Source organism: Lipophrys pholis (genome assembly GCF_963383615.2).
Source record: "Lipophrys pholis genome assembly, chromosome: 10".
Lineage (NCBI taxonomy): Eukaryota > Metazoa > Chordata > Actinopteri > Blenniiformes > Blenniidae > Lipophrys > Lipophrys pholis.
Window position 1 is genome coordinate 17,725,340 of NC_137640.1, and position 25,909 is coordinate 17,751,248.

General features: G+C 41.4%; 2 protein-coding genes across 2 annotated transcripts; one reads left to right on the forward strand and one right to left on the reverse strand.

The window, feature by feature from the left end:
* Positions 1-1,067: 1,067 nt before the first annotated feature.
* LOC308115859 (regulator of nonsense transcripts 1-like) lies at positions 1,068-16,788 on the forward strand. The gene is made up of 24 exons (XM_080473678.1): positions 1,068-1,470; positions 1,803-1,945; positions 4,110-4,199; positions 4,548-4,715; positions 5,633-5,813; positions 5,951-6,112; positions 6,256-6,343; positions 6,622-6,720; positions 6,890-6,998; positions 7,217-7,376; positions 7,636-7,754; positions 8,295-8,459; positions 9,037-9,151; positions 9,878-10,021; positions 10,141-10,354; positions 10,445-10,562; positions 10,959-11,115; positions 11,377-11,519; positions 11,822-11,996; positions 12,525-12,606; positions 12,700-12,861; positions 12,954-13,174; positions 13,696-13,818; positions 14,234-16,788. Exons 1-23 carry the CDS (start codon positions 1,300-1,302, stop codon positions 13,813-13,815), a joined length of 3,306 nt encoding a protein of 1,101 aa, XP_080329804.1. The 5' UTR covers positions 1,068-1,299; the 3' UTR covers positions 13,816-13,818; positions 14,234-16,788.
* A 12-nt stretch (positions 16,789-16,800) lies between these two features.
* Positions 16,801-25,595, reverse strand: ddx49 (DEAD (Asp-Glu-Ala-Asp) box polypeptide 49). The gene is made up of 13 exons (XM_080473679.1): positions 25,335-25,595; positions 24,175-24,298; positions 23,571-23,656; positions 22,855-22,976; positions 22,087-22,274; positions 20,555-20,695; positions 19,915-19,990; positions 19,454-19,530; positions 19,208-19,305; positions 18,620-18,694; positions 18,381-18,469; positions 18,147-18,218; positions 16,801-17,055 (listed from the first exon to the last, which is right to left on the reverse strand). The coding sequence occupies exons 1-13, from the start codon at positions 25,447-25,449 to the stop codon at positions 16,879-16,881; spliced, it is 1,440 nt and encodes a 479-aa protein (XP_080329805.1). The 5' UTR covers positions 25,450-25,595; the 3' UTR covers positions 16,801-16,878.
* Positions 25,596-25,909: the final 314 nt, after the last annotated feature.

Sequence of the window (25,909 nt, forward strand, 5' to 3'; positions counted from 1 at the left end):
TCACAGTCATAGCACCATCTATTGGTAAGAGGAAGTTTAAGGAATTCTATTTTTACATACCATGACCCCAAACTTGTGATATTATGTGATATCATCCTTGAGATTGGTAGTGATAGGAAGCACACCAGGACACCCAAAACTATCATGACAGCCATACTCTAAACCCAATAGCAAGGCTGCCATTTCACATTAACTGTGACAATCTCATGGTGAACTCCCCCGATAGGGAAGGGGCCTGGTCATGGCAGCATGCAGAAAATCTGATGGTTCACCATGAAACAGTAAGTGATGTGTAACTCTGCTCCACATGCTGCAATGGGCCTAAACCTTTACACGCTTCATCAAAGACTTTCCCTGATCAAATCCAAATGCCAATGTACATTCACAGACATATCGCCACCTCCTGGCAAAAGGAAAGATCATGTTTTGACAGACAGACACAGGTCCTGCAGTGTGCCGTATGCAGCAGACAGGCTGACAGGCTTACCTGCTGAGAAAAGTCACACCAGGTCATTTGCATTGTAACAATGACTTTGGCTGGGGGGAGGGGAGTGGGGATCTCTGTCAAGTGCTGTGTGAGCCACAGAATGACATTTGTGACACAGATCTGAGCGATAACCCACATCTCCATCGCACTCTGACATGCACCAAACTTCAACATGCACCATGTCCCAACATGCCCGGGTGTGCAAGGACCCATTCACTGCTTTTTTCAAAAATGTGTTTCATGGTGTTCCTCTGTTTTAACGTTTGCTGATTTTATAATGTAAAATGTTTTGAAAAGTGCCATATCTATCTATCTATCTATCTATCTATCTATCTATCTAAACAAACAATACATTTCCTCTTCTAATTTCTGTCTCTGGTAGATATATTTGACGTATGTTATGGAGCTTCATTCTCGAAGAAAGATAAAGCCTATGAGCCTTATTTGTGTGAGTGTTTTTACAGTGCTGTTGCTGTTGGCGCTCTCGGAGTAAGCGCTCGTGTCACTGTGACGCTCTGTGGTCTCCGCTCAGCGCCGCGGCCTATCGCGCGCAGTTTCGGCTGCACGTCACACGCAGCGCGGCTCTTGGAGGTTGGTCACTGCCGCTGTCGGAGCCGCTGGTGGAGCGCTCGAGGTTCGGATCGCTTCCATTTTTGTTTGAGTTGAAATACGGACTTACGGCGTCGTCAACAGAAACTGCCCTCGACCACGAAACTACGTGTGGATTTTTGTCGGGTTTTTTTTTTCCTATGGTTTTGTTTTTATCGCGGACCCCGGAAATCGTTGAGTGAAGCGAAAGTTAAAGAGTCGAGATGAGTGTGGAGGCGTACGGGCCGAGCTCTCAGACCCTCACCTTCCTGGACACCGATGAAGCGGAGCTACTCGGAGCCGACACGCAGGGTTCCGAGTTCGACTTCACCGACTTCACCCTGCCCAGCCAGACGCAAACCCAAGGCCAGACCCAGAGCCAGCTGGACGCCCAGGTGTGTGTGTGGTTCTTTGCTAAAGCGCGGTTTGCCTGCGTTAGCGACAGACGGCTACCCCCGATAGCCAGCTATCACTGGATGTAGCCTCACTTAGCTCCACGCTAGGCTCAATTAGCTCATTTACTAAACTCTTGGAAGTTGAAGTGTTTTTTCGGGAAAACGTTTGTTTTGAACACAGCGATGCTACGACACGTTGGCCTGTGTAACTTTAATACAGCAACAGCTCGACTCTCTCTCAACTTGTAATTAACAGGCATTTCCGCGCAGCCGTTAGCCGCTAATCGTTAGCACGGAGTTGATTCGGTAAAGCTGGCGGTGTGTGTTTGCAGGTGAACGGTCCTGATGACGGTCTCCACAACGGAGGAGTGGACGACTCCGTGGTCAAAGCCAGTCAGCTGTTGGCCGAGCTCAACTTCGAGGAGGATGAGGAGGACACGTACTACACCAAAGATCTGCCTGTGCACGCCTGCAGGTACACTGACAGGAAACATGACGGCGTGCTGGCTGGATGTGAGGGCAGCGCCAAGCCAGTCTGTCTTTGCTAATTATAGTCATTTATTTCATGAGGCAGGTCACAAACATGGTGTACGTTCAAAAACGAACAATAACACGCCACCAGCAAGTAACAGGTTAAATACATTTAAGTACAAAATACTTATATTTGATCAGATATTTGGTGATTACTGTTTATTCGTCCCAGCTGGACAGACTACCCTCCAAAGTTTTTAAAACACCCCAAATCTTTGGACTTTATTCAGTTGAAACCAGTGATATAATCAAACACTGCATGTTTTAAGACTCTTAAGAAATCAAAATTTGTATATCATTTGCAGTAATAAACAATGTATGAGTAGCACATCAGGATTTCTGCATCCAATTTAAATTGTGTTGAATTTCGATGCAAGTCAATGTGACAGGTGGTATTTAACACTCAAGCTGCCTCTGTGAATGGAATACTGTTAGAGCGAGGGAAAAAGAAAAACTGTCTCCCTTAAAAGTTTAAGTCTTTCCTTTTTAAGATATATGCTTTCATATGTTGCCCCTGTTCAGTGACAGTTGGACTGCTTTGCTGCTGTATGAATAAAAGTGTTTGCACACAGTATACTACATAAGCTGAATGTGACTGAAGGGGTGGAAAAACCGACAGGAAGTAGTCTGATTGACCCCAAACTTCAAGAGAATCCACTCAGTGGACACATTAGTGGAAAAAATAGTGTCCACAAAGTCTTGCATACATAAAAGGAGTAATCCCAAGATATTGCCTGTCATTTTATACTCTGGTACCACAGCAGAACTTTGTAACAGGGTATAGCAAGTTCTGCTTGGTATACTCTAGATCAGGGGTGTCCAAGCTCGGTTTAGCTCTCTCCCAGTTGTAGCACACCTGATTGCAATGAAGGGCTTGTTATTGGGCTTTTTTCACAACCTTGGTGATGACATCATCATTAGATTCAGGTATGCTGAAGCAGGGAGAGAACTAAACCATGCAGGACACCGGCCCTCCAGGACTGAGTTTGGACACCCCTGCTCTAGATGACACTCATCTAAACTATACCAAGTGTGTATGAGTGTCAACTCATCTATAAATAGAGTTGACACTCTTTATAAATGTCAACATTAGATCTTTTTGGCATCCAATTTGATTCTATAGGATTGGCTTTTTGCCAATCTCAGTAATGTCTCAATCTGCCTGTTAAATTTTCTTGGTATATTGAACTACAAAGTCACTTTTCTGGTATACAAAATGACTTAAAGTTGTATTTCATTCTCAAATTGTTCATCATCTCCTGGATCGCTTTTTTTCCACATGCTCTGCTGTGTGAGACCTGTGAAATTGGTGTGCGTGCAACACTCCAAGTTAACTGAAAAGTGGTGGTATAAATCCGATATACAATGATGCTCTGCAGCGACAGGTTGCAAACGTTGGAGCGTGAAATGTTTGAGTAAAACTAATAGTAGTCTTTTTTAGTTTTGAATAAAGTTGTAGGTAATCACAATTTCTTGTAAAGCTCCAGTAAGATGGTGTCTGAAATGTAATGTTGACACTGCAAAATACACTGTGGATTGAAAAGCTTTAAAGGTGTCACGGTCACATGGTTCCAAACCCAATTAAAACCCTTCTCCATGAGTTTTTCTTACTATACAGTATATACATAATTATTTTTGTGGTGCAGATAGCTGTGCATTTATAAAGTCTATAAAGTCATCTGCATTGCTCATTGGACTATGGGGGTGTTCTCACCTCAAACTTGTGGCTCACACTCAGCATTTGGCCAACCAAATACAGTCTGTGTGAAAGCACCCTTTGTGAACCCTCCATACTCCGATGCAGGTTAAAGCTTTCTATGTCGTATCACCCTTGTCGTATTAAACGAAGGTCAAATGCTCCTGCCTGTTGAAAATCTGGTATTGGCTGTTGAACTGTTTTCCCTTTCTACTCTACAACTGTGTTGCTGATGCTGATATGGTGTGCTCGTTATATGGCCACTTGTGCCAGGTTGCCAATGGTGCTTGGTTGACAGAAGATGTCTTAAAAAAAAAAAAGGACAATTTCAACCTTTCTAATAATGCCATTCCGATCAGGACATCCCATGAATTTAATGAAGAACTTCAGTATGTCTTGTTTTGTTTTACAGCTACTGTGGTATCCACGATCCAGGATGTGTGGTTTACTGCAATACCAGTAAGAAGTGGTTCTGTAATGGACGTGGCAACACATCTGGCAGGTGGGTACTCATTCATCTTTAACTAAATGTCTTGCATAAAAGAATCAAAACAAAGCTGTTTAGTAGAGATGTAAGGCTACACTCAACCCACAATTTCATTTAAATACCAGTTTTGTTTTCATGATACGATTCAAACAGCCTCCAAGACGACGTGTCTGTCCAATTTTGCCTCATGGCCTACACCAAGTGTGCGATTATAGATATATAATATCTCATAGATATATCCCTCTCTTCAGAGGGTTTGCTTGTGATTTAGAAATGATCCTCTGCTCTCTTTATTTTGTTCTTTGGCAAATGTGGTAAGTGATTATTTAAATTATTTGGGGATTTTCTTAATCTGATCTGCAGCCATATTGTGAACCACTTGGTGAGGGCCAAGTGCAAGGAGGTGACTCTGCATAAAGATGGACCGCTCGGTGAAACTGTGCTGGAGTGTTACAACTGTGGCTGCCGCAATGTCTTCCTGCTGGGCTTTATCCCAGCCAAGGCCGACTCTGTGGTGGTGCTACTCTGCAGGTGAGAGACTGTGAAGGCTGATTACTTAACCAATGCTTGCAAATCCTCAATGTCCTGTTCAATGTCTTCCAGACAGTCACCGATAATCCCCTGAATACCTAAACAGGACTATTAATGTTATAAATCAGGGTGTTTATTCTATTCTTAATAATGAGGGGGTTAGTTGTGTGTAATTTACCAGTTTTATTAGAACTTGTTTAAACTAAAACTCTGTTCATCAAAGGCCAAAAGGAGAACTTAAAACTGGAAAGTTTCCCTCTGGTTGACAAGCTGGTTAATTGCGGCATTGATTCAGCTTTACCGTAAATATACCTGTTGTGAATTTCAAAGGTTCGATCATGTTAAATTCAAGAGTCTGTTGGAGATTCACAAATGCAATTTCACTGTTGTACTTGACTGAGATGACTGTCAGTTGTTTAATTCCAAACTTTGCCGGAGAACTCCCTTCTAATGCCACTTACATTTTTAATAATGCTTTGCTCTACAGCTGGAGCCCATGAAGTGAGAATTACTGTGAGGGATATTAACTTATTCTGTGTCTATGGAGCTGTTTCATATGATATTATACACTTTTGACACTGATTTGATTTATGACATGATCAAGATTTATCATGGTATTTTAAATTGTTGATGTAATGACATGATAGTTTGCGTTATAATAATATGACTTAATTTAGTGTGTAAATTTCCCACAGCTTCATTAAGTTGGATTCAAACATTTTCATCAAAATCTCATTTTGATTGATAGTTATCAAACTGGTACCTGTGTACAAGTCAATTAATCTTTGGACTCTGATTTGTACTGATTGCTTGAAATTTTATGTCCTAAAACATTGTGTGCTTCATTGCAAACCCTTAGTTGTCTCCAATAGTTTAATTCCCAGTTAAATTCTATCCTTGTGTGTCTCTGTATGCAGGCAGCCCTGTGCCAGCCAGAGCAGCTTGAAGGACATCAACTGGGACAGCTCACAGTGGGCGCCACTCATCCAAGATCGCTGTTTCCTTTCGTGGCTCATAAAGATCCCATCGGAGCAGGAGCAACTTCGAGCTCGTCAGATCACCGCCCAGCAGATCAACAAGCTCGAGGAACTCTGGAAGGTATACAAAGAAAACCTTTGAACAGTTCAGAGCAATATAGCACATTTCTAGAATCAATATTGTATTCGATATCTGAATGAATGCAATGACCGTGTATGAAGCGATCATGTACAAAGTTGTTGTGACGTTCTTTGTAGGACAATCCCACCGCCACGCTGGAAGACCTGGAGAAACCTGGAGTGGATGAGGAGCCTCAGCATGTTCTTCTGCGATACGAGGATGCTTACCAGTACCAAAACATATTTGGCCCCTTGGTCAAACTGGAAGCCGACTACGACAAGAAGCTTAAAGAGTCACAGGTACCTCATAACCTGTGCTGGCAATTGTCTGACTTTGAAGTATTCCTCTAGAGGTCCATAAATAATGTTATTATGTGTCGTATTATCAATAGCATATTAGATATTACGGTAAATGTTATACTATGATTTTATTCCCTTTTCAGACTCAAGACAATATAACAGTCAGGTGGGACCTGGGACTGAATAAAAAACGGATTGCCTTTTTTACCCTTCCCAAGACGGATTCAGGTGGTAATTCTCTTAATTTGACTTCCTCCAAGTGATTCAGTGGTGCAGACGTTGTCCCTCCCCGTCTCCCCTCACTTCTCCGAATTGCACGCAGCCTCCCCCACCCCCTTCATCTTTTGGTGGCATGTGTGCTTGTTTCACATTCTAGCGATTTGGCTCTGTATTTGGGTTAAGTACATGCAGTTCTCCATCATTTGTCAGCACAGCTCATGATTAATCGATTCTGATGGTCACTTTAGGCACTCGTGGATTTCTAACTTGTGTTCTGTAATCAATCCCAGACATGAGACTGATGCAAGGCGATGAGATCTGCCTGCGGTACAAGGGAGACTTGGCCCCGCTGTGGAAGAGCATTGGCCATGTCATTAAAGTTCCTGACAGTATCCTTTACACTTTCACCTGCCGCACATGTATCATGTATTGCATGACATTGTTCTAAACTGTGGCTCTGAATATTCCATAAAAAGTCAGGACCACAGACTGCTTTCTCTGTTCTTTCTGTAAATAATATAAGGGTAATACAGACTTTCCTTAGCGGTCCTTGTGTAGACTTCGGTGATGAGATTGCCATTGAGCTGCGGAGTAGTGCTGGTGCACCAGTGGAAATTCCCCACAACTTCCAAGTGGACTTTGTTTGGAAGTCCACCTCTTTTGATAGGTATGTGGAAATGTATACCCTTGAATTTATTACATGATTGAAAAGATAACATTTTGTTGCTGAACACATTATTTCTATTCACAGTAAGTCAGTGCTGGTGTGTGCATTTTATGTGTCTGTATATATAATTGTATTTTATGAAGCTGCCATGCATCTAATTTGTCCACAATACACCTTCAAAATTGAACTCTGATTGAATTAATGTGTATTTCATGCAGAATGCAGAGTGCCCTGAAGACATTTGCTGTGGACGAAACCTCTGTGTCTGGTTACATTTACCACAAACTGCTGGGCCATGAGGTTGAGGACGTCACCATTAAGTGCCAGTTACCAAAGCGCTTCACCGCCCAGGGTCTGCCTGACCTTAATCACTCACAGGTGATTAGATATACTCTTAGCCTTCATTACTTGTTTTTTTTCTTTCTTTCTTTCGTTCGTTCGTTCTTTTTTTTTTTTTTTTTTACCTTTTTCTTTTTAAAGGAAAAGGCAAATTGTGAGTCTATAACATTGGTTTTTCATCAAGGATCACTTATTTGCTTAACTTGTTCTTAGCAAATCGGTATTGTATTTCAATGTCCAACGACCATGTTGGCTACTTGCTCATTAGTGTTAATGCCAGTATTTCTTGTGTATTTAGGTGTATGCTGTGAAGACAGTGCTGCAGAGACCTCTCAGTTTGATCCAGGGTCCTCCAGGCACTGGAAAGACCGTCACCTCTGCCACAATTGTCTACCACCTGTCTCGACAAGGCAATGGGTGAGAACAAAATCGTTTTACAGGGGCTGTCAGCGGATTCAAAATTTTAAATTAGACTTTTTTTTTTTGGTGAATTATGCTTAACCTTCCATATTTAAAATTCTTGTCAAATTGCATAAAACATTTGCTTTTACAATTCAAGAAATTGTTTGTAGTGTATGTTATTGTGGTGTCAAGTAAAATCATTGTAAAGTAATCCAAAGGTGTCTCCTTCTAAAATCTCTTCAAGGTGACAGGTTCAGGGATATTTCATTTTCCACAAGTTGAAAACTAATGTTTTGCAGGAATGAGTCAATAGGAAATATTTTAAAATGTTTTTTATAACATGAAACTTGACCTGAAAACTGTTTTTTTAATTTTACCTTATTAGATTATGTAATGACAAGACATCCATGTTCCTGATGGCAACAGTTCCAAATGCATAATAATGACATTTTGATGTGAAATATACTTTGGCCAGTTGAACTTTCAATGCACAAACGATGGCTTTGACCTTGTTACTAACTCTTTATGCGCCCTCTCTCTCTCGGTGTCCCACAGGCCAGTTTTAGTATGTGCCCCCAGTAACATTGCAGTGGACCAGTTGACTGAGAAGATTGACAAGACTGGTCTGAAGGTTGTCCGGTTGTGTGCCAAGAGCCGAGAGGCCATCGACTCACCGGTGTCCTTCCTGGCTCTGCACAACCAGATCAGCAACATGGACAGGTTAGTATCGTATATTCAGACTTCATACTGTCGACAGAACAGGACACGAAAGGTATTGTTTAGTTCACTGCATAACCATGGAATGGGTGCTCATGCAATAAAAAAAAATGCTGCTTTCAGTTTTGTTTAGAAAGTTTTGGTGGTGGGGTCTACAGTGCTTCACATATGACTGGATGACTACTCGCTGTGTCATATTTTGCCCTCCCATCATTTTTTTAAATTTATTTTTAAAACAAACACACACACACAGCTCTGTGCTGACAGTTTTTCATCTTTTATTTCCATTGCACTTTGATTAACTGGAGTTGGTATTTCTGACATTTTGTTTTCTTGTTGAACGTATTAATTTCTACAGTGCATCGCGATGCAGATGTGGTCAATTCTGGATTGATACAGCAACAAAACTTAATCAATTATAACTCGGTAATGTTGTTTCTTGATTTTCTGACTCGAACTATTACATGACGTCATCTGTCAGCAGCATCACCGGCAGATTCGCAAGAGAGCACGATCATAGGTTGGCATTCTTCAGTATCAATATAAAGTTAATTAATCCGATGTAACTTTGTCTGTGTAGTATGCCGGAGCTTCAGAAACTACAGCAGCTGAAGGACGAGACCGGGGAGCTTTCGTCTGCTGACGAGAAACGCTACAGGGCTTTGAAACGCACTGCTGAGAGGGAGCTTCTGATGGTGAGTAAAATCTTCAGTCAAACCAAAACCATTTTCTTTTTTCCTCCACAGCTGAGAATAAGGAATACAGAGGGGTTTTTTTTGTTTTTGTTTTTTTTTACAATTTCTTATGTGCAGCAAGTAGTTTCAGCCACTGGCTGCCAATTATTCGGTATGAGCAAATAATACAGCCACGCTTACCAGTAAGCTCTTTGAATCTCTTGATCTTCTTTTGTTTCTCTTGTTGTTGACTTATGTGAGTTTCAGCGCAGTGTCTGGGTCTCTTATTTAGATTGAGCATTCATAAGTGTCTTGATCAGGATTTAGGTCCAACTTCTTTCAAAAACTATGAAATTTGGAGTTTGTTCAAACCACTAAAAGACTGTACGAGAAGCAACAGGTCATTCTACACCATTATTTATTTTCTATGGAGGTCTTTATTAGTAAGATGGATAAGTAGCTTTCTTAACTTGGAATTATTATTATTCTTATTTTTTTTCATGTTAGCCGTCAGTAAAAAAAAAAGTAAATCACTGCCCAACTGTATAATGTTATGCACCATTTCTTGTTTGTATGTGAAGGAATTGCTTGCATACAGTACAAATCCAGGTTCTATTAAAGCAAAACAAGTGGGTCAAGTTGGACAAATTGCATCCCAGCACAGTACAGAAGTGATCATATTCTGATTGGTTGCATTGGATTATATACCCCTAAAGTTTAGAAATGATTATCTTTTGAAATGTCCAGAATGCTGATGTGATCTGCTGCACCTGTGTCGGAGCTGGAGACCCTCGTCTGGCCAAGATGCAGTTCCGTTCCATTCTGATAGATGAGAGCACACAGGCCACTGAGCCTGAGTGCATGGTTCCTGTGGTTTTAGGAGCCAAACAGGTACTGAAACAGACACAAACCAACCCACTGTTTAAAGTAGTAATTTCAAACGATGACTTCTTACTTTATACTGATGAATGAAGCTAATTTGGTGACTTGACTTATCTTCTTGATCATAGCTCATTCTGGTGGGTGACCACTGCCAGTTAGGTCCGGTGGTCATGTGTAAGAAGGCGGCAAAGGCGGGCCTGTCTCAGTCCCTGTTTGAACGTCTTGTGGTCTTGGGGATCCGGCCAATACGCCTCCAAGTCCAATACCGCATGCACCCAGCTCTCAGTGCCTTCCCCTCCAACATTTTCTATGAGGGCTCCCTACAGAACGGCGTCACCGCAGGTTTGTGAAGTGTCTGCAGTCGCTATCTGGTTTGGCCGTCTTCTGTTTATCAGCAAGTTAAAGGTTCTAATTTGATTTTGTTCTCTCCAGCTGAACGGATCAAAAAAGGGTTTGACTTTCAGTGGCCACAACCAGATAAGCCCATGTTCTTCTATGTGACTCAGGGTCAGGAAGAAATCGCCAGCTCTGGAACTTCCTATCTCAATAGGTATTGTCCCCCTATTTGTAATTTATTTGGGTTATGATTATTTATAATATGGATGTGGACTGAATACAGTAGTTGGAAATAGGAATAGATGAGCTCATACACTAGTGGGAGCTCTCACACTGTTCCTCAGTTCAGAACATTTTATGAATGGGTGGGAGATCATGTGACCTTTACTTGGATGCTGAAATTAAAAGTTTTCAATGAAATTTTTTTGTAATAAAATTGGTACATTATAGAGTGTGTGGTTTAAGCAGTGTAATGGATTGTGTGAAAAACATGTCATACACTTATTTGCCATGTAGACAGTCTCAGAAAGAGACCTGCTGGCATCATTTTGACATTTTTGACCATTGCAACAATTCAATCCAACAAAGTAACTGATGCTGATGTTTGAAGGACTGAGGCTGCTAATGTGGAGAAGATCACCACCAGGTTGCTGAAGGCGGGAGCCAAACCTGACCAGATTGGCATCATTACCCCGTATGAGGGTCAGCGCTCCTACTTGGTCCAGTACATGCAGTTCAGCGGTTCCCTGCACACCAAACTTTACCAGGTATCATGCACACTCCTGATCTTGCCACAAAATAAGATTTAACTTTCCCTGAGCACCCCACTGCATCATCCTGGAGCAGTGGGGTGTCGTAGCTACTGTCCCGTCTAGTTCTCTTAAAAGATGAAGGAACTAAACAGTCAGTGTACAAGACAACACAGATTCAGATTAGGTTTTCATATCATCACTCGTTCTGTGATACTGAACAAAATGTGTTCCTCTGTTCTTACAATGCAACCCCCCAATTGTTCTGTTCCACCACAGCAAGTGGAGATTGCCAGCGTGGATGCCTTCCAGGGCCGAGAGAAGGACTTCATCATCCTGTCCTGTGTTCGTGCCAATGAGCACCAAGGGATCGGCTTCCTCAATGACCCGCGTCGCCTCAATGTGGCGCTGACCAGGGCCAAGTAAGACCCAAAGGACAACAGTTAAAGGAGTCCCGTTGGATAGAATTGCCACAGCGTGTTGCCAGCTTGTTGATTTATGTTTATTAGGGTCTTCATGTAGAATCTCTCTTGAAATCAGATCCAATCAGCCACACAATGTTCAATTCAGCTTTGTGTAAGTCTAAAATATCAGACCTTCTTGGAAATGTTTCTAGGGTTCTGAGTAAAATAGGAACGATCACAGGGACAATTTTCACACAGTTGAAATGTGAAAGTTTAGTTTCTGATTAGACGCCGTGTGTGTGTGTGTCTCATTTGAAAAGGTACGGTGTGATAATTGTGGGGAATCCCAAGGCCTTGTCAAAGCAGCCTCTGTGGAACAACCTGCTGAACAACTACAAGGAGCAGAAGGTCCTGGTGGAGGGACCCCTTAACAACCTGAGAGAGAGCCTCATGCAGTTCAGCAAACCACGCAAACTGGTGAACACCATCAACCCTGTGAGTAGGACTGCCGACAAATGAATCGCTTATCTGGAGTAAACAAAGTGATGTGAACACAAGGTTTCTATATCCTAACACTCTCATGACAAACTCTTTTTGGCCAAACAGATTCACGTAATGAACATTTAACAATATAAACACTACTGGAGCACTTTCTTGTTGGCATCCATGCTGAATTTCTCTTCACTGAACTTGTATTCTGCCTGTCAGACAAGCTGAAGCTAGCAAAATGACTTTATGTAATTAATTTGTGTGTTGACTGCATAAGAATAATTAAGAAACCATATCTGCAGATTGAACTAGCAACTTCAGAGACACGAAGCGCTGATGTATAAATGCAGACATAATATAATAGCTTTGAATGTATAAATAATTACAGATTTATGAAAATGTTGTCTGATTATATCTGTGAAGCTCCTTGGAGTAACAAACATTTCCTTTATGTGACAGGAGATTTGTCTTGCAAACATGCCAAAATGGTTTGGTTTTTTAAAGAGAATTTTTTTGTGTTTTTTATTTTTTTAGGGAGGGCGTTTTATGAGTACTGCGATGTACGATGCCCGTGAGGCCCTCATCCCTGGCTCCGCCTACGACCGCAACAATGCTGGTAACCATTTATTCATCTGATTTGTTATTAAGGTAATGTAACCAAAGCACTATTCAACATTGAACAATGTGTGTTGGCTCCCGTTTCTTTCAGCCGGACGTCCGACCAATATGTACTTTCAAACACATGACCAGATCGGGATGATCGGGGCCGGCCCCAGTCACATGGCCATTAATATCCCCATTCCTTTAAATCTGGTGATGCCACCAGTGCCTCCACCCAGCTACCTAGGACAGGCCAATGGCCCCACTGCAGGTACAGTAACAACTTTTGGAGACAGTCAATTTAAAATAACCTCATGATTTGAGCAGTTTTATTTAATTTAAAACATGTTTTTATACGCAAAGGTCGTGGTGCCATGAAAGGGAAGCCTGGGCGAGGCGGGAGGCAGAGGGTTCGTGGCTTCGCTGGCCAGGGCCCTGGTCAAGGCAACGGTCCAAACAACCAGGCCAGCCAGGATGGGGCCTCCCAGCCCTTCTCTCAGGGGCCTCTAACGCAGGGCTACATCTCCATGAGTCAACCCTCGCAAATGAGCCAGCCAGGCCTCTCCCAGCCGGAGCTGTCGCAGGTAACTCATTGAACTGCAGAGATCGAGTGTTCAGGTTGAGTTTTATCGTGTTTATTTCAGTTCTGGGTTTGTTCTTTAGCACTCTCAATTTTAGGAAACATCACCAAGTCACTTCATGTCAGTCTAAGTAGTCGGACTTCATTTCCTTTTGCTGATTCTTTCTTTTCTTTTCAATGTGGTGCAGTTTTGTTTTGCCTGCTGATTCCTGATCTAATATTGGCAGTGCAAACATCCTGAACTACAATAGGTCTCTTTGAATTGAATTTGTATTATGTTTTGATGTTTGATTTGCCCCAGAATATTAAATGCTAGTTTTAACAATATATCTATTGCGGCCTTGGTGATGTTCCTAATTTGAATGTAGCGACTCCAAATTACATATAGGGGAAGGTTTATGTTTAACAAAATTAAATATAGGGGATGGTTTATGTTTAACAAAATTAAAAAGGCTCTGACTGGTATCAGAGATTACTGAGAGAGTCTTCTAATTCCTACATTGTGTCTGCTGTGCTACCGTTCAGGACAGCTACCTGGGCGACGAGTTCAAGTCCCAGATTGATGTGGCTTTGTCCCAGGACTCGACTTACCAGGGCGAACGTGCATACCAGCATGGCGGCGTGACTGGACTGTCACAGTACTAAAGCGTGAGTGTCTTCTTCACTAGCTCACTGGAAGTGTTCAGAGGTTTGAGTGTGGTTGTGATCACAGACTTAAGTTGTCTGCTAACTTGGGACCAGACATACTTGAATTTATATGATTCTGATATTTTACATTGTATCTTCAAACACATGAGTAAAAGTGTTTGAAATCCTGTTTGATGTTTGGAACGACCATCACTGATGATCACACGTCCTCATGTATGATATTCGTGTGGAGTGGAACAGAACAGGGCCGTTGTTTTGTAGTAATGTATGTTTGACTTTTTCCAATTAGAAAGAAAGTTTAAGCTCAACAAAATGCAAAGTAACACAGAAACCTTCTGACCAGCGATGGGTGTTAATGGACAGACTTCCCTCCTTGTCATGGACAAAAAGTTTATAACGTTTTTGTTTCTTGCAGGCTGGTTAAAGAAGGGGGCTTGGCTCGAGCTGAGCTTAGTTCATCGGCTTTTTAATCTGGGAAATAATAAAAACATAAAATGGATTCCTGTTTTCCTCTGCGACAACTTGAAGCACCACCAAGTGAAAGCGACGGGATAGCTAAATCGAACCAGTGAGCAGCGAGACACAGAGGGTAGAAGAAGAGGGCACGAACGGAAGGGTGACGCGATGGCAAGAGGGGCCGAGTGAACAAGCTGGAGGCAGGGATGGAGGCCTGCACAAATTGGAGGGAAGTCGAGGAGATGGCATCCTGTGGTCGAGCTGCTGAGGGTAATGAAGAAGAGATGGCACTAGTCTGCTCTGCAAGACTCTGCTCCCCATAAAATCACCCACTCAACAACCTTTGACCCACAGCTTCTGAAGACGTCTGCAGATTTGAAGCTTTTCAGCTTCCATTTGTCCTGCAAACCTGGAAGGACGTGATTTCTGAAGGCTTCCAAACCGGTGGCACAAACACCCCACACTGTGTCAGGGTTTTTTCAACCTGTTGATGCCCTGAATGATTTTAAATTAGGCTTACTGGGGGAGGAGAATGGTGCTCATCATCTTCACGTGGGTCCAAACACCTCAGCTGTGTTTGAGGGAAGCAGCAGTCGACAGACCCTCTCAGAGAGCGAACACTGGTTTCTGCGCTTGAGGTTGAATATTTGCCTTGAGAACCACCGGCTCTTTCATGAGGTCTTGGGCGGATTCTGACGGCACGTCAGTGGTGGGGTGGCACGGGGATTCCAGACTGTTATTTTAAGGTATGAGATGCGAATCCCATTGATTTCCTGATGATCATGGGACAGTTTTTCTTCTCTGAAGTACCTTTCTTATCACAGAGCACAAAATTGCAGCAAAAAAGTGTCACTGAAACGATCAAACATGACCAGCATTGAATAGTCAACATTCTGTCATTTGACGTTTCAGAGAAGGCTTGTTTTGAATTTATTTTTATTTTTTAAACCGGGGGTGATGAGTTCCCTCCCACCGTGCTTTATGACCAGATTTTTTTTAATTCTTTTTATTTTAAATATTCTGCTTGAATGGTTTGCACGGAGTGTGGGGTAGATGACTGGAGCGGGAAGAATAATAAGACAGTGGGTTATGTTTGGACATGGTCGTGGGAATCAATCAACCACAACTGAAAAGAAAAGGAAGGTGGCTGAGAAGTAGAAAGAAATGAGATCAGTTAAAATTTATGAAAGACTGTAGAACTCGGACTTTAGAGCCCAGAGAGCGTCACAACTAAAATGTTGATTTTGAGTAATAACATGAATAGTATATAGTTACAATAAAGCTGTCGCCCATCCACCTCTATCAAAGAAAGTAAGTGGAAAAGTGTGGCAGGTTTTGTTGAACACAAGAATTTACCCTAGAAGTAAAGGGGGGGGGGCTTGCCAGGAATAAAGTGTCAGTATGTGGCTCTGAAAGTCAGTCACTGGCAGCAGAAAAGCCATTGCTATCAACTATACATTGGCAAGTAGAAGAAATGTAAAGTGAATGAAACCAAAATCAGTGCCTATATCCAATCACCTTCAGATGGACAGCTGCATCACAAACATGAATGTAGTGAAGCTACCAGCATTTTAACACTTTCCTTACACCTGAGGGCTCAAGAAACCTACAGTAAAGGACTTGTTTTATTTTTTTTATTGAAAGAAAGTTAAGCCTGGTGATTACCACGCACACCGACGAGTTAAGCAGCTGCGTTGATCCTGTAAAAAGTCAGGCTGATAGGGAGGGGAAAAGAGCCACCTTCCTTCTCTGGACTAAAACAGGCTGGTAGAATTTATTTTTCCTGCTGGAGACGTTCAACTTGTGCTGCCTGCTACATGTAGAGTTTCTCCGGAGACTTCTGTGGATGTTTGAGTCGCTGATGCAGATCCAGACTTTGCTATTGTCCAATGAGTCGCTGCTTTGTGCATTTTGTTGGGTATTATTTTAGGGGTTTCTGTCATTTGATAAGTGTTTTCTTCTTGTGACATCTTTCCGACTACAGGAATGAAGCTGACGCCGTTTGTTTTACTTCACAAATTCACTTTTTTGTATCCTATCCACAAACTGTGTGAGGGATTGTAGTTTTGTAACTCTTCCAGGAGAAATCCCTTCTGAACACAGAATGTACTCCACTGTTTTCTCACTTCTGCTCACATGTGACAATCATCTTGCCTGTAGTTTTCACGTTTAATTTAGTTGGTTCTGTAGATTCTTGTGCACAGATTGATTTTAGTTTTGCCCGATCCACTGAAGTCATGACACGTTATAGCTTTAAGATAAACCTGCTGCCTGCGTCATTGTTTTTCCTTTTTTTTTTTTTTGAGCCGCCGCTAGTTGCAAGATGTGCAGTGATCAATGAAATAGTGATTCATAGATTAGTTGTAAACACATTTCCTTCTGACTCAGTTTCTGTAATAAGTCAAAGATCAATTGACTATAGATCTGTGTGATGTTAAGACTCATTCTTTCAAATGTGGATTATTAGTGATGTTTCATCACCAAGTGAGGATTCAATAAAGGCTGTCAACTTCCCCTTTTTGTTTTATGGTATGAAATTTATTTACTGATCAAAAATTACACTGTACAGAAGAAATGCACTTGCATTATACACACACCAGGTCATTAGCTCACTGGATTCTGCACTGCCTTTTTCTTCATCTGCTGATGCTTTATGGAGTTTTTTTTCTTTTGTCCACATTTCTGCCTCTCAATGTCCTCCCGGATTCTCTGCTTGAATTTCTTCTTCTGGCTCCTGATCTTTTCCAGCTCGGCCTTCCTCTTGGCCTCCACCTCTGGGTCCTGAAACGGCAGTTAGTCCACGTTTATTTTTTCCACGTCAGGCTCCAATTAAAGCTGGAGAAGTCATAACTTATACCACTTAAATTGCACTTTGAAAAATTAAGTTAGGGGTAAAAGAAATAAACGCTCAATGTAACCCAGAGACAAACTCCACAAGGTAATGCTTGGATTAAATTCACCTTGTTGGCTCTTTCACGCCATCTTTTTCTATCAAACTATGGTGAACATGAAGGATTTCCTGTAGTAGAACTAACAATACAAAAGTAACAAACACAGTCCTGCTGTGGATGAGCCACGACTGCCTGGTACGAGGCCGGTTACCTTCATCTTAATAGGTCCAGTCTGTCGGTGTACAATACAAGCAAACCAACTGGAAACATGTCCCATCTTGTATATCCCCACGAATGACCTTCCACGAATGTGTCAAGCGACTGGATCAGCCAAGAGATTCCCTATCTTGGTTTTCCTAACACACTACAGGAATTTATCCAAAGATATCAACTATAGGCAGGACTTCAGCTGATGTCATTCGACACAAAAGGCAAAATCAGTCAAGACCGCCTCAGCTTTAAGGAAAATAAATTACACCAGTATCTTGCGCTGAATGTAACTGGCAGTATGAGCTATGTTCTGTTTCCACATGGACTGGAAACCTGTTCTGGGTGTGACCTGCCTTTAACCCGAATGTTTGCTCCAACAATAATAACCTGAATAAAGAATGTACTTCTAGGATTGTCATAAAAATAGCTGCTCTATAGTAACCATTTAGAAAACCACATATCCAGTTATTTGACTTATTGTGGTGAATTCAATCTCCTGTACATGTTGACATTTTCAGGCGCTCCATGCTAGTAGCAATTCAATTAAATCAAACAGAGTTGGAACCAGTTGATACTTTCTCAACCATAAAAACTAAACAATTAAAGATTTTAGATGTCCCTCCTGGAGGAAACCACAGCAGACACTTTGCAGAGGAATAAAGCTTTGTTCAGCCTGTCAAATGGTGCTTCTCAACAGTTCACATAGTGAACTTGATAAATGATAAAAACAAACACACGATTCAACCGTTCAAGAAAAAGAGGTGGACTTGCCTTCCCCTCCAAGATCAGTTGTTTCCGCTTGTTGATCTCCTTTTTCTCATCAAAGTCTGTGGACTCGAGTCTCTGTAACACAGTAACGTTTGAACGTTCATTTATTTCATTATATTGTGTTTTTAATGTTGAATCATTGCTATGTTTCTGTGAAACCTCTGAAGCATTGAAAAAGTTAACAGGTGAGCGCATTTGAGGGGAAAAAAAAGAAAAAAGAAGAAGAAGCATTTGTACTATTTCACACTCCCGCCGGGTCACGTTGACCTGGGTCAGGATCTTCAGGACTTCTTTCTCCTTTGTGGGATATTCCTTCAGCTTGGACTCTGTGGGAACATGAATAAATACTTTAATGTCGATGTTAACCTGTTGGTACGGAACCTGCTAAATTCAGCTGCATGGTCACCATGTTGATCCAGAGCACAAATCCATCTGCACCACTAACTAAATAACTGAGAAAAAAAACAACAACGTACGAGTCTGTTCCTCAATAGCATGAACCAGGTGGATGTCGTACTGTGTCACCAGAGTGATAGATACTCCATTTCTCCCTGCAGACAAACAATATATATCAACAAATCAGCTGTATTCAAATCACACATAACAGTGTCTCTTTTTGTGTGAGTTCATGACTAAATTGACCACAAGGTGGCATAGTGGAGCACTCTGGACTCAGAGTCGTCCTATCTCTGCTCACACACTCCCGAAACATGTGCGTTTGAGGTTGATTGTCAAAGTGTGACAGTGTCAGTCTCTGTGTGCGTTTGAGGTTGATTGTGAATGTGTGACAGTCGGTCTCTGTGCGTTTGCCCTGTGGTGGACTGGCAGCCTTGTCCAGAGTGTCCCCTGCCGTCACCCATCGAGAGCAGACATTAGGTCCAGCCCCGCCTCAAGTTGCTTCATTGTTGACGCCAACACAACATGGTCATCTCACAACACTTAAAAAAAGTGTGGAGGAAAACTCAGCAATCCCATGTATGTAGGATGTCAGTTTTCATCTGGTGTCACTGATATTAAAAAAGGGACTCCTTCAAGCCCAACAAGATCACTTGTATCACTTGTACCCGCTCTTGCCGTTCGCCCCACTCTGTGGATGTAGATCTTGGGAAGGCCGGGGGTGTTTTGATTTATGACAACCTGAACAGTTGGAATATCCAAACCCCTGTGGGTCACAAACCGAAGAAAACAAACACAAAAAGGTCAAAAACCACATGATCAAATTTCCATCTTGACGGGGTTCAGAGACACGGACGAGGTTGTGGAAACACTGAAAATGGCAGCGAAGGCAGCAGCTCTGTGGGGCTCCTCACCTCGAAGCCACGTCTGTGGCTATCAGGATTTTGTAGACGCTGGCCTTGAACTTGGCGAGGTTTGCGAACCGTTGTTTCTGGAGAATATAAAAGGAAAGTCATTTATCCAGCTGGTTCATTTGTCTGCTTTAATCCACTCTAATCCCTCAGCCCTCTATTTAATCATCAGGCTTTTTCAATGAGACACACCCGAGGTTCCTCATCTTGCAGACAGTCGAGGCTGATAAGGGCACAGGGGTGTGCTGAATGACTCACTTTCCTCTCACACAAAGTCACGTTCCAAGCAAAATGCAAACTTCATTAACCAGTAAAGCGGCTTTGAATAGAGTTTGCCCTTCAGCTGTCATTCCTGCAGCGCAGTCCTTCAACATCCTCCGGCAGGCTTCCATTGTAATTACCGTCTACCCGCTGATGCTGGGGTGTTGAGAGCCGTGAAACAAAGACTTTCAGACAACGCTCACCTGTTTCATCATGGAGTGAAGGCAGATGGTTGGAAAGTTAAATTGTCGCAGCATCATGGTGAGGACCTGGCAATTCCTATAACACAAATCCGTATTTTCTAATTATACATTTCTCACGTCAACTAAGAAGAATCGTGTTACCGACTGCCACCACACTCGCCAGAAGATTCCCCGCTCAATGCTGTTGTCTTATTCACAGCAGACGACATCATTTATCAGTTCAAACATTATGGAATATTATTGTCCTCATATGATCATTACCTGATCAATGACTCATTTTTTCTTGATTCTATATCATTTTACTTATGATAACATTTGTATTTGATCAACATTTTAGAGATGTAAATATTTTTTCACATGAAGTTGAAGCTTGGCTCAACCCTGGCAGCATTATAATAAATCATAAATAAGAATAAGAATAATAAAAAAAAAAAAACATGAAAGAGCAAATGTTTAGTGCAAGAGAAAGTGGGAGTCTTTTATTCTATAAAGCTATTTCCTTATCCTATGTTAGTTATCCCATATTAATCATAATAAAGGAGGGACAGTTCTCAGTCCAGATTACAAGCTTCATACATTACAGGCTCTCTCTACCACATTAAAAAGCTGCAGGACATTTAGTCTTTCAATCGCTTCTTACTTGCAGGTGTTGGTAAAGATGATAATGGACCAGTCGTCATGCTCGTCAGTAAACTTCTGGATCAGGTGGACCAGGTAGGCGTCCTTCACCGTCTCTGGAGTGAGGATGTATCTCTGGTCCAGCTCCTCCACGGTCCGAGTTCTGACAACAAGAACATGATAAACCACCACACACAATGAAGCCTGATGTACTATTAGAATACAGCAGTTACCACACAGGTGGAAATCCTGATCCTTGAAGGGATTCAGTCTCGCATGGAAAAAAGATTTAACAATAATAATGATACATTTTATTTGTTAGCGCCTTTCATACACTCAAGGTCACTTTACATTCCAGTTAATAGAATAGAGTAAATGTAAATAAGTAAATATCCATTTAAATGTGACTTTCCCAAAAAAACCGCACCACACTGAATAATTTTCTTGTTGCCTAAAATGTTGACGTGATCATGTAAATGATCCATGCACTGGAATAATGTGCACACGAATCTGTATTTTTTTCAGTACTACAGCACTGTACTCTGAATCAGAAACGTGCTCTGATACAAGCCCATGTGAATTAAAAAAATAAATAAAGAAGATGTACAATAGCAACACATTATGCACTCAGCTTGTGGCAACGGACGTTTGGATTGCAAAATAGCAATTGATCACTTAATTTATAAGTCCCCGGCACATCTGCAGCCAGATTACAAAGTGCTGCTTCCACCAGGTGTGACGAGGCAGACAACAGGTCTATTTTTTGACGGCAGCAGCATTAAGGAGGAAAGAAAGCTCCACTTCAAAAAACATAATAGATCAAATCTTTTTCAAATTGAAAGATTGCATGTTTCACATCATTAATCAGAATTATGTCCACATGGTGGCAAAATAAAACGTTGAATTAAAATGCAATTTTCGTTGCATTAAGCACTCATATCATTAATGGGTATCGACCTAAATGTTAGTAATTTAATTCACCATAAAACATTTATTGAGCTTGAGTCAGAGGATTTTAGCGATATGGGATGGTTAATGCTCATTGCAGGGATTAGATCTTTTTTTTTTTTTTTCAGTGGAGGGCACAACTTGATCTAATCACATCAGAGCCCGCCTCTGCAGATATAAGCACAACAATCTGTATTTCATGAGCTGCTTCACCCACAGTAAGCCCACCACAACGTCATTTGGCTGCAAACAATTTTTAAACTCACATTATGTATACTTGATTTATCGCAACATCCAAATTCTTTTGCGGAAGAACTGAAGCTAAACTGCTGCTCATATCACAAATAGAATCACACAGCCTCTGATCAAGTGCTCCGTTTGTAACACGCAAAGTCTATTGCAGTGAGCATTTGAAATGGGACCCAAAAATCTAAATACATCCGAGTGCCGGATCGTTTTGGTTCAACCTCCTTATTGTGAGTGAGATGAGTATCTCTCTCAGGACATAAATGTTTGAGGGCTTCAGTAAGTTTCCTGGTCAACCTGGCAACGTGTCGTCCAGGTGTTGAGCGATATCTTGCTGTTGAATCGCGGCCGGCAGCTTACTCAGATTTGCTCTCCCAGAAAAACGGCTTATTCAAGGCGATGCTCTTGAGATCCTGCAGGGTGTCCGTCAGGGTGGCGCTGAACAGCAGCGTCTGCCGTTTGGCCGGCAGGAACCCCAGAATGACCTCCAGGTCTTTAGTGAAGTCGGTGCAGCCCTGCTCCAGCAGCCGGTCAGCCTCGTCTAAAATCTGACGGAGGACAAAAAAACAAACGACAACAAAAATATAAAGAACAATTAATCGAAAGAAACTGAAACTTCAAATACCTGCATAAACATAAATGTTTGGGTTTTTTTTAAAAACATATGCTGAATTTACAGATTGAATATTATAAAATCTGAATTCTTCTGTCATGGGGTCGTCACTGCAAAAGGATTCAATAAAACCATCACAAAAATGACTTAATAATAAAGTGGAAACAAACACATACCCTGATCCATAACAACCAGAACATATTTGTGGATTTGTCACTGGCAGGAAAAAATAATAATTGCAGCTATTTTACATTTATGATTTGTGGCTCCGCCAATGTGGAAACGAAAACAAAGCGAAAAAAAAATCTAAATGCATAATCTGTTAGGAGACCTTGGTGCAAAATAAAATAGACGATGAGACAGGTCGGTCTTACCCTGCTGATAATTATGCACACAGGCATGCCTGGTTTGCCCTTAGTTAACACAAACAACAGTGAACTTGAACAAAATATTTCATCTGTCCTCTGGACAAAACCAAACAGATGTCCTCTTCCTTTTGCGACTCGACAACTCACCAGGAACTGGATCCTGCTCATGCTGAAAGTGTTGGAGCTGCGGATGTGGTCGGCAAGTCGGCCCGGCGTAGCTACGACCACGTGTGGTTGTTTGGACAGCTCCAAGGCCTGAGTCACCATATCTGCACACATACCCACGGCAGAGTAAGTCCACGCACACACCAGAGTGAGACACAACTGCAACCAAAGATTCAGGAGGGAAATAGATGGATCAACATGTTGGATCAACTCAAGCTGCTCACTCATAGACTTTAAACGGAGATATCGGCTGTAAGTTCTTTTTAATACACAACATGAAACAACAACAGTGTTTTATTCTGTTTTAGTAAAGATTTACTTTATGTTTTTGGTGCAATATAATTAGCATTTTGCAGCAATTGGCCCTTCCCCTCACCATCAGCACTGTTTAAAAGGTTTGGAATGCGTCTCTTCCTGAATGCGTGTGCATACTGGTGTATACAAACTGCTGTATTTTTAGACTCTTCTTGCATTTGTGCCTGTCTACAAGGAATGGCCCTATGGGCACAATAAAATGTTTTAACCTTATCTGTAGTTTTACTTTGATAAGCACCTAAAAAAAAAAAAAAGAAGACCAATAGAGGTGAGGCTACCAGAGAAACTTTGCCCAGGATCATCGTTTCACCAGAGTTTCAAGCTGCGTTGCTTCAGCTGAATAAACAGAAATAAAAGCTGCCTGCAGTCAAGTGCGTAGTTACCCATTCCACCGACGATAATGCAGTCTCTCAGACCCAGAGGCTTTCCCAGGACTCGAAACTGCTCCGCAATCTGATAGGCCAGTTCCCTGTGTTAGAAAATTGTAGGATAGACGGTATGGAAGAGATTCAAAAATGAACATCTACACAACTCTGCTTCTGTTGCTGCAGTGTCGGTTAATGTTATTATTATACAACATAGTATAATATAATCAGACATCTGTAAATTGAATATAGATCTTTTTTTGCTTTTTACTTTTAAATAGGGAAATGATCACTATATTCTGTAAAAACTTGAAAAATAAGTTAACCACTAGAATTATGACACTATATGAATGAATAGTATGCAATGCCATAGGTTTCATGAACTCACCTAACATTTATATAAATAACATTGAACATAAAACATGGGTTTGTCAAACTGCATTACTGTATTATTTTATGAAATTCCACAATACCGCATTATATGATGACCATCTTCAGTAGAACTAATGAATAAATACAGTTTTTTCTTTAAAAATCTCGATCAATTCCCTCAATCAGTTATGTATTGGAAAAACACACTTCATATAAACCCCCTCCAGCTGGCTGCCATGGCAACACTGACCTGGTAGGAGTGAGCACCAGGCAGAAGATGCCGTATGGCTCCTCTGACAGTTTCTGCAGCACTGGTAACACAAACGCTGCCGTCTTCCCACTTCCGGTCTTTGCGCAGCCCATACAATCCCGACCTGTGTCAAGACACGATTCATTCACTGACACACAAAAACGAAACACAAACCCAACGTAAAGGATTTCTTCTTTTACTTTACTTGTCTGAAAGCCGATTTATTCTGTCAAACAATATTTTTCTTCACTTCTTTGGGTCAATTTTGCAGATGTAATGAAACTAATTCAGACTTTGCTGTAATAAGCCATAAACACTTTAAAAAAACAACGAGTAGTGACATGTAAAAGAACTAAGAAACCAAAATGATGAGCGATACAAACAATCCAGATGTGTTGCTTGCTTGGTGTTTCTGTCTTGGAGTAGATTTGCATTGCTTTACAGTGATCTTTTGACTTTTTCAGAACTATTTTATTTTCTAATATTTTCCATCACTTTTCTTCCCAGGATCTTAAAACTTCTAAAATGTTTGCTCGCTTTTTTTTTTTTTTCTTTAATCACGTTGCATCGGTTTAGTTGTAATTGTGTTATTATAGTGTTAGTTTGCTCATTTGAGATGACTTTTGATGTATTTATGCATCATTTTGAAATTGTTTCCGACGCTTTCTGGTCAGTTTGTAGGTCAAGTTGGTCGTTCTGCATGTCTGCTTAGTTAGTGTTATGGTTGTTTTACATATGCTCTATTATTTTATTTTACTTGTTTGTATTGTGATTTCATTGCCCAACAAAGTTATTAGGCACGTTGGCTTGTTAGGATCCTATTTCGACCTTTCTGTGTCATTTCAGATCATTGTTGGTCTCGTGTTTGTCTCTGTGTGGCATTATGGGATTTCTTTGCAGTTTCCTGAAGCCATTCCAGTTACCATTGTTATTTTTTCGAGATAAATCAGCATCAAATAGGTGACAGGCAGATCACTTACATCAGTTTTAAGAAAGTGGTTGAGGAATTATTGAAAAGCAAACGCAAAATTAAGCATTTAACTACAGATCTGCATCTTCAGTCAGGACTGCTGCTTCGAGTGGCTGAGACCGTCCGTTAGATATTTCACAAAGTTAAACCGCTCACGGATGTATTTTAAGCCATATATTTGGTGTCTTACCTTCGAGGATCGCTGGCATGCAGTTTTCTTGGACAGGAGTGGGCTTGTTTATTCCCAGTTGTTTACACTGATTTATCAGCCAGTCCGACAAACCCAACGACGAGAAATCCCCCATTTTTAGATGTCAGTGCTCCTCCAAAGCTCCAATGATCGAATCTGTGTCAGTGATATAACAAATTAAAAGCTAAAACTAAATTCTCTTAAGATTTAGACGTAGAGTCACACATCCTCGTGTCCTCAGCGGTCGCTGGTTGATTACGTGAGGGTGTGACGTCATTGATGCTGTAAATAAGGCAGGCGGCCCCCTGCTGGTCAAAACGAGTCACAGCAGAGGTAAAAACATCTCCATGGTCAGACGTTTCAAGTACAAGTTCTCACGTACAAACATGTACAAACCCTATTTATTTATTTTTGTCTATAAATCTTGAAATGGCCTTTGGTCTAAATACTTCTTTGATTTATTCTGAGGATACGAAAAACCCTGAAGTCCTCAGAAAGAGATTTACTTAATGTTCCCAGTCAGAAGCAAACAATGTTAAGCACATTTTTGTAACAATTTTGTAACAAACTCCCTG

Coding starts and splice junctions, on each gene's coding strand:
- LOC308115859 (XM_080473678.1), top strand. CDS start 1,300: ATGAGTGTGGAGGCGTACGGGCCGAGCTCTCAGACCCTCACCTTCCTG. Junction 11,116..11,376: donor TGCACACCAAACTTTACCAG/GTATCATGCACA, acceptor GTTCCACCACAG/CAAGTGGAGATTGCCAGCGT. Junction 11,997..12,524: donor TGGTGAACACCATCAACCCT/GTGAGTAGGACT, acceptor TTATTTTTTTAG/GGAGGGCGTTTTATGAGTAC.
- ddx49 (XM_080473679.1), bottom strand. CDS start 25,449: ATGGGGGATTTCTCGTCGTTGGGTTTGTCGGACTGGCTGATAAATCAG. Junction 22,275..22,854: donor TGAGCAGGATCCAGTTCCTG/GTGAGTTGTCGA, acceptor GTCCTCCGTCAG/ATTTTAGACGAGGCTGACCG. Junction 17,056..18,146: donor AACTGATCTTGGAGGGGAAG/GCAAGTCCACCT, acceptor CTGCCGTTTCAG/GACCCAGAGGTGGAGGCCAA.